Here is an 8,788-nt window from a genome sequence, read left to right on the forward strand (position 1 = left end):
CCACTCCCCCACGCCCCCCGATGGCTGGCCACCCAGCCCCCACCTGCACCCCAAGCCCCCCATGGCTGCCCCTCCAACCGCAGCCTCTGGTACTTAAAAAAACAAAAGCCTCTACTTACCAAGCAGGGGCTGTGGGGGCTCTGAGGCCTCCTGTCAGAGCCCCCCAGGCAGTACAGGGCAGCAGGGGGCAGCAGGGCCTGGGCTGGGACCACTGGGGCCATCATCCTGCCCTGCACTGTGCAGAGAGGGTCCCAGTGACCTTGAGGGTAGCTCAAACAGCCAGTAAATGCTGGGGTGTGGTTTGTTTTGTTTTTTCCCAATGCTGGGATCAGGGGGGCAGGGATCGGGGGTGCTCAGGAGCTGGGAGGGATGGGGCCAGGTGGGAAAGGGATTGTGAGGACTCAGGGAACTGGGGGGGCTGGGGAAGCAGGCAGGGCTGGTGGGGGTCCCCCCTATTGTCCCCTCCCCCCTCCTCTAGCCTCCTGACCCCTTACCAGAAGTGGAGCTTGGGTCCAGCTCCCTGCTGCTGGCACACTGTTCAGAGAGCCCCCACAGCGTTCTTCATCACCAGGGTGAGGGCTCACCATAGAGATGCTCTGGTAGCAAGAGCATCTCTATGGAAGACCCTGCCTCTGGTTGCCTCAGGGCACAGTCATGCTTTTTTTCTGTGCAGGTTTTTTTGATCCCTGGATATCCAGGGATCCAATTTTCCCCCCACGCTACAAAGTTGCAGCACAGGGAACATTTTCTCATTCCTGCACATGCCTCTTGCAGTGTCTCAAAGAGGTTTGAGTCACTGCAAGAAGCATGTGCGGGCTTGTCTGGATGCGCCCCTCTGCTTGCTGGTGTTGAGCTTCTCTGAAGTTCTGAGCACTCTCCATTTCAGTAATATGCAGAGTTGGTGGCATGGAGCCAGGTGCTGGTTATGTATTCGAGTTGTATATTTCCCTTTTCAGTCATTTCAAAACACCATTTAGAGTTGTTAGTTACAGTGGTGTTGGTCTAAGGACATAGGCAGAGAAGGTCTTGTAGGTAAATGTGATATCTTTTACTAGATCAACTAATTAGTTGAAAAATTGTTCTTTGCAAGCTTTTGGGTACAAACACCCTTCTTCAGGCACATGGTGTTTGTACCCAGAAGCTTGCAAAGAACAATCTTTCCAACTATTTAGTTGGTCTAATAAAATATATCACATTTACCTACAGGACCTTGTCTGCCTAAAACATCATTTAGGTATTCTCACCCTGAGAATACAGAGTTGTGTTAATGGCAAGTATTATCCAGGTAATAATTTGAATTGACCTATTGTCATGACTTTCCTTCTGTGTTATTTTAAATATTTGCTCGTCTGCTAATTACAAAGCACATATGAGTACACCAAATAACTTCATTAGATATATGCTGCAATTGGTATTTTATTGCTTAAAATGTGATGGCACATGTTATCTCAGTTCAGCTACATCACATGTGCAGCAAGAAATATTCTCAGCTGGTATGAAGTGGTAAAACTTTGCAGATTATGTCACTTGAGGATCTGGCCCGTTATCACAAATCTCTCTGATGAACCCACCTGTCATGGGCATTCTCCCAAAAGCTGATTTCTTTAAAGCAAAGACACATTCATAAGACAAAACTATTGGTTCTGGGAATAATGCTCATTTTTTACAAGGAGGATCCTGCATAACGGTTGTTTACAAAAATGTTGCATCAAATTGAACTTCATTACCATAGTATTCTGATATATTATCACCATCCCTATTTACCACATGATTGCATGATTAATGCATAAAATATCAGCCATTGCCAGTGAGTATAATTTGGCTGGGCTTTCAGAAAGTAAAATATATAGTATTCAAAACAAACTGATATATAAAACTTAATTTTAAAATTTTGTTGCCACCCTGCTTTCCTGATAAAGAGGGACAATCAAGTTTGATACATTATGATATATTTTTATGTATTTCTTTATTGTAGCTTGTTAGTGGAAGCTGTTTTGGGACTTTGGAATTACTCCCACCAAAAATGCAGCACATGCTGATGTCTGTCATTACAGAAGAAGACTGTGAAATTCTTAAAATTTCTTCCACTGATTACCTGAGAGTAAAAGAGGTAAATTAAAATATAACTGAGAAATCTTCTTAGGCAATAGGTTAATAGCCTATTTTTCTGTGTTGTACTATGACCTGTTTTTGTTTAGCAATTTGATTAATTTTGAATACCTTAACATAAATATATTTGGAGTGTTTCGACATTTTCACTGATTATTGAGTGTTTCCAGTATAGATCTCAACTATATGTTATATAAGCTGAACAGTATTTGGGAGCAGACACACACACACTGCCTCATATTTGTTCACCAGAGCGCCCCAAGGGATGACGAGGTTGAATGGTCATAACCTACTACAAGGCCATTTCAGGCTGGACATAAGGAAGAATTTCTTTACTGTCCAAGCCCCCAAGGTCTGGAACAGCCTGCCATCGGAGGTGGTTCAAGCACCTACATTGAACACCTTCAAGAGCAAATTGGATGCTTATGTTGCTGGGATCCTATGACCCCAGCTGACTTCCTGCCCTTTCGGCGGGGGGCTGGACTCGATGATCTTCCGAGGTCCCTTCCAGCCATAATGTCTATGAAATCTATGAAAACTATGACATGCAATGTTAGAAGGGACCTGCTTATAATTTTTCTTTTCTTGCCAACTCAAGAATTTTAGTATATTGATAATCTGCAAGCTTTTTACTGACAGCCAAACTTATTTTTACTGACACATGTTTTTACTGATATAAATTTTAACTAATGTAAATATAAGTCTTCTTTCAAGCCCTACCCTGCTGCCAGGCCCCAGTTAGAAGGTCTGGGTTCAAATTTAGGGGTTAACCATAGTAAAAAATAAGTTTAAATGTTTGGTTGTCAGTAAAAAGTTTGCACTAAAAATAATTTTTTTGGGTTGGCAACACTGCTTGACTGCAGTGATGGTTTTACTCTGTGCTGCCCTCTGTCCCTCCAGGGGTCCTCTACTCACCCCCATACCCTGATGCCCCCTCAACTACAACCTGCATCATGTTCTTCCCTGCACCAGCCCCACTCCCTTCTCCCCTCTTGACATGGACCCCCAAAGATGCTTACCTGCAACCCAGCAGCATTACAGGCAGCCTGGGATGCAGCAACAGCAGCAGCAGCAGCCCATGGAAGAGAGAACACTCCTTGCAGGGTGCTACAGTTTTGTTTGGACAACAGGTGATGCTGCTGTGCTCTGTTTGTCAGATCTTCAGTCAAGCTGCAGTTGCTTATTGTTTTTACTGATGGCTAACATATTTTTTAGAGACTTTACAGACATCCTTTTCTAGCTTGATTAAAATTTTTCTTTTTACTGACAGTAAGAAAATTTACTGACAGTTGGCAGCTCCACTGTGGATGCAAGAGGTATCATTCTCTACTCTGCAGACTTAGGAGAAAAGGCCATAGGAAAAAAAATGCCTCCCCTTCTGGGAGGAAAAAATGTAACTGAGCTTCCTAGCAGCTTCAGTAACTGCCTCTAATACTGCTGAAAATACAGCAGCTTCATAGCAAATATTAATATAGTAGAAGTCATGAAGCATGAAGTCAACATTTTTAAGTTTAATCCAGCAGGTCATCTGAGAAGTTTAAGGACTGTGAAATGTAATTATGTCTGTTTTGACTATGATTATTGCTATTGAAGATAATTTTTGTCTTAGAATTTCTTCTTATAATACCTCTTCACATCTAGTTCACAGCCCTCTGAGTGGACCATTTGCATTTGCAGGGGGGGTTTCCTCAGATATTAAGCTTAACCTGTATCTGCCTCTTCCTTAGACCTGAGATAGGGCACCTGATTGATGCCTGATAGCTTGCTGAACAAATCTCCCAATTATACAGATGATCTAATAAAACAGGTTGTCAACCAGGGGTACACATACCCCCGGGGGTACTTGGGAAGGCCCCAGGGGTTACTCAGTAGTGACATGGAAAAGTGCGGGTACTTGGGAAGTGGCAGCAGAGGGGGTGAGACTGCCACCACCATCCATCACTCCGTGCCACTGCCAGCATGCATAGCTGATAGTGCAGAGAAGCAGGGATACTTGGGCTCAGGAAGGTTGCGCAGGGCATGGCTGCTGCCACCATCCATCACTCTGTGCCACCACTGGGCACCACTTTCCTGCATTCAAGTATCCCCGCTTCTCTGCGCCACCGACTTCGTGTGCAGCCGGCCGTGAGCACCCCCTCCTCTCCCCCCAGCACATGGCGGCAGTGCTGAGTGTGTAGATGGGGGTGGCTGCCATTTGTGTGCTCCCTGTGGTGCCACTGTGTGCCAAGAGGGGAGAGGGTGCTGACGGCTGGCTGGATGCAAAGCCGATGGTGTGGAGAAGTGGGGATACTTGGGCATGGGAAAGCAGCACCCGGCGGTGACGCGGAGTGTATAGAAGGTGTTGGCAGTCACATGCCAGCTTCACATCTGGCTGTCTGTCAGCACCCCTCCCAGTGTCTGTCAGAACACCCCCTGCTCTGCATCTGGAAAGGGTACCTGCCAGAAGGCATACCCTGCTGTCCCAGGGAGACGACTAGTAAACGGGGCTTACCTGCAGAACTCGAGGCGAAACACACACCGCCGCCGAAAGGACCCGCGCGGCGCATCAGCCGCGTGTTTATGCAGGTGCGTCCAACCGGTGACGTCAGGGAAGGACGCCAGCCGGGGAAGCTAAAAGAGACAGCTCCACCAACGGAAGGGGTGGAGAGACCCAGGACCGGGCAATTGGAAGCTCCACCAGTGGGAGGGGTGGAGACCCCAGGGAGGAGCAGTTGCTGGCTCCACAAAGGGAAAAAGTGGCGGTATCGGCCGACGGCGAGGCTCCACATGAACAGAGGCTGACAGCGTGGCTGGAGACTGCATCAGACCAAAGAGGAGCAGGGAGCACGGCCACGAAGGGACCGACAGGGCATGAACCCAAAGACAGCATGACCCACAGGTGGAGTGCCGGGGCAGTGGTGCGGAGACGCAGTGACCCCAAAGAGGGAGAAGACCTGGGAGAGCCTGGAGAGAGCGTAACCGGGGCGGGATCACTGCCGAGCCATAGGGATAGGAAATTGGAGGGGTCCGAGGGAGACTAGGGGCCAGGGACTGCCCAGAAGGACCGGAGAGTTCCAGATAGGATCCTCAGCTAGCAAAAGGGGCTGGGTAGCGAGGCTTTAAGTTTGGTTATGGTATTTTGTTTGGTCTTATATCGGATGCCCTAGCTGGGATAGCTGAGGCAGTGTTTCATACGAATAGTGATGAGGCGCTGTGAGGAATCCGAACCTGTGCGGCAACCTTGTATGGGGTCAAACAGGGAAAAGGAAAGCGGGAATATCCCCACCACCACCGAGGAATCGGACCCACAGAAGAAGGACGCACTAGAGGTGGCGTGAGGCCGAAAAACATCAAGTCGTGGTGGGTGAGAACAAGGTCAGGGCCTCGGGCGAAAGAGAGCTGCTCCGATACCAAAGCAGTCCCAAGAGGATAGTGACATCTACCTACAGGACTAGAACTGCCCAAGAAAGGGGGATTGCAACCCAGCGGGAACACCTGCTTAAAAAAGGTTGAAAACCTCTGGAATAAAAGATCACAATCCTTGCCTCTCATAAATTGACAATAATAGCTTCCAATTAAAGAATCTCAAAATAAAGGAAAGGAGGATTAGAAACATCCACAGAATCCCAAAAGGGTAAAGATAGCCTTTGAAGTATTTCCATTAAAATGAACAAAAATACCTTTTATTAGTGGGTACTACTCACATTTTTTTGAAGACTGAGATATCACATAACACAGAAAGTAATAATGCTGTAATGGATTGAAAACTCATTTTGTTCACCATGGGTTCTAGATGAGTGAAGAATAGACAGTAACCTTACTGCCAGAAATGGTTCATGTGGAAAACTCTCAGTTCAAGCATCCTATGTACACCCCACTCTACATAGTTAGATAGGATAACTGAAAAGGCTGTGCAACCAGAAAATAATTGAGCACCATTTTGACAATGCTCTTCATGATTCTCACCAATAAGGTTGTGTAGAAAGAGCTCCTTAAGAGGTAGATGGGATATGTCCTCTCACTAGGACTTATCCTGTTGGAAATCCTCCCCTTGCTTCCCAAGGAAATGGGACCATTTATTATCAACCTGATTGGTCCAATGGATACCTAATTGAGCATTGCTATGACATTGTTCATCAAAAGCAAAATGGTCTGGGAAATTTATACCTGGACTCACCTCCTGTGATCATTACATCTGTTTAGTGTCATAGGATCATGTGACTGACATCTGTGGGAAAGATCTTTGGACAGTTCTTTGACTGGAAGTTATATGAAATGATCTTTGGCTCACCTTCACATTGGAGATAAGATGGCATTTGGAGGGTTTGTGGTCTTTAGTGTTCAATGCAGTGGAGATGGATACCGTAGAACATTTTGGAAGGACTGTGTTTGAAATCTGTTGGATATTACCTCATCTCATATTACCACACGTGAAACTTGCATTCCAAAAAGTTTTCATAACACTTCACCTGTTAAGAAGCACTGGCTACATGCCTGTTTGATTAGTGTGTAGAGTTTCATCTGATAGAAATGCTTTGTGTATTTTGCCTTTTATTGCAACATCCCCCAGTTTACACTTGTTGGATAGTGTGAATTAGAATAAACGGGTTTTTTTCTGATAGAGAGAAGTTGTAGAAATAACAGTGTTAAAGTCTAAATAGCATGACCCTAATCTTCAATGAAAAAAGGTAAGGGTGGGATAAAGGCAGCTTTTATAGTCCATCTTTTCACTTCCACCTCCCAGATTCTGGGTTTTATTTGAACCACAGAAAAAACTTAAAGTGCCTTGAATACAGCCCTAAGTTATAGTTGAAGCAGTATTGCTGGCCTCTATTGACAATCAAGGATCAATCAAATATAGGTGAACTCTGGCTACTCTTTCCATTTGACTTGCCCTAATATATCAGGTCTTCTAGTTACTATGATGCATGTGGCACTGAGATGACAATGTACATTGTGTAAGGATCTTCCCAAGCCAGGTGAATTCTGAGATAATAGCCTCGGCTGTAGTTTTTCTATAAGGATGGCAGACACTAGAGTAGGATGAAAGATCAGGTCTTTTTTCTTAGCTCTATCTTTAGACTTCAGCTTGCTCAAATGAGGATGTCCACAAGCAAGCAGCAGCTGTGTACAAGCAGTCCTTGGACTTACGACATAATCAGTTCCTGAAAACCATGTTGTGGCAGGACACTGGTGCCTTCCATTTAAGGGCTGGAGCAGGCAGCAACCAGGTGCTTGAGTACGGTGGCCATTTTGAGACCCTGGATATACATATATAGGGTGAAACAGCAGTTTGCTGCTGGCAGCTGTGAGAGAGACATCAGCTGGTGGAATTGAAGCTTAGGAACAGCTATGAAGTAAGCATAAGAGCTTATGGGGATGGTTTGGAGGCTCTTGGTCCTGGGAATTACCTAAAACTACACCCTGCCAGGGATGGGTGGCCTAGTGGGGCTTTTAGTGGTATGGGAGCCCCCCTAGGAAATGCCAGGCCAGCTACCACCCTGGTGAAAGGTGGGTTGGTATGCCTTAATAACCCCAGCTCCCACATAGTAGGGCTTGAGAAGGTGGGCCTGTGTTAGAGAGTGTGGGCTAGATGCTCAGAAGCCTGACTTGAGGCACCCTCAACTGGTTAATGCTGGGGCCAGGACCAGAAGGATCAAAAGGGCAAGGGGACCACTGAGAGGGATGCTCAGAGCCGAGGGCCTGGGGTTCTGACCGGCCTTGGAGGTGAGGCCAAGGCCTGTGTGGCCAAAGGTCCCAGAGAGGCCACACCTGAGAGTGTTACACAAATTGCCAATTGCTCAAATCATGAGCGAGACTTATAAAGGGGGATAAGGCAAGGTGCCTCATTTATTGATTACGTGAGTCAGACAGAGAGGTTCGGACATACCATTCATACAAATGCACACAAATCAGCATACACATCATTGCACACAGGCATACACATATGTAAAACAACGATTTCATTCACACATATACCAGATTTAGTTACCAGCAATAGTTGCTCAATATCAGCCGAGGGTGGCCAACCTGGGCTAATTGAGTAGATGATGATGAGTTGAAGATAGCAGATTTGAAGATAACAGCTGGAGCTCGGTGAACAGATGCATCTGTGCTCTGATGAAACAGCAGTAGAGAAAGAGACTCATCCAACTTGGCATTTTCAAAGTGTTCTTCTATAGGGATTGGCATCCTTTGTTTCAGTACTTTGGGGTTTTTCCATACCCAGCTTCTGTTTTTGTGGTTGTTCTTCTTTTGTCTTCAGCTTATCTTAGCTTTGGAGTGATTTTGCTGCCTACATGGCAGTATTTCGTGGTGCACTGGAGAGGTGCCGGAGGACTGGAAGAGGGCCAATGTGGTTCCAATCTTCAAAAAAGGGAGGAAGGAGGACCCGGGACACTATAGGCCAGTTAATCTTACCTCGATCCTAGGCAAGCTGTTTGAGAAAATAATTCTGGCACACATCCACGAGGGGCCAGCAGGGGACTGCATGCTTAGGGGCAATCAGCATGGGGTAATCAGTGGCAGGTCCTGTCAGACCAACCTGGTGGCTTTTTATGATCAGATCACCAGATCATTAGATGCAGGGGTAGCAGTGGACATAGTCTTCCTGGACTTCCGGAATGCTTTTGACACTGTCTCTCACCCTGTTCTCATTAAGAAAATGGGAGGCTGTGGTGTAGACACCCACACAGTCAAA

The 8,788-nt window shown here is 46.2% G+C and overlaps 1 protein-coding gene across 1 annotated transcript in view; it reads left to right on the forward strand.

The window, feature by feature from the left end:
• Nucleotides 1–8,788, forward strand: part of LOC109305012 (cyclic nucleotide-binding domain-containing protein 1-like) — a 66,272-nt gene that overhangs the window by 47,776 nt on the left and 9,708 nt on the right. The window contains exon 2 of the mRNA XM_019527888.1: nt 1,976–2,110. Within this exon, the coding sequence (XP_019383433.1) occupies nt 1,976–2,110 (135 nt within the window). The remainder of the gene's footprint in view (nt 1–1,975; nt 2,111–8,788) is intronic.

The sequence above is a fragment of the Gavialis gangeticus genome, unplaced genomic scaffold, assembly GCF_001723915.1.
Source record: "Gavialis gangeticus isolate Ggan-Ray unplaced genomic scaffold, GavGan_comp1, whole genome shotgun sequence".
NCBI classification, from domain to species: Eukaryota; Metazoa; Chordata; order Crocodylia; family Gavialidae; genus Gavialis; species Gavialis gangeticus.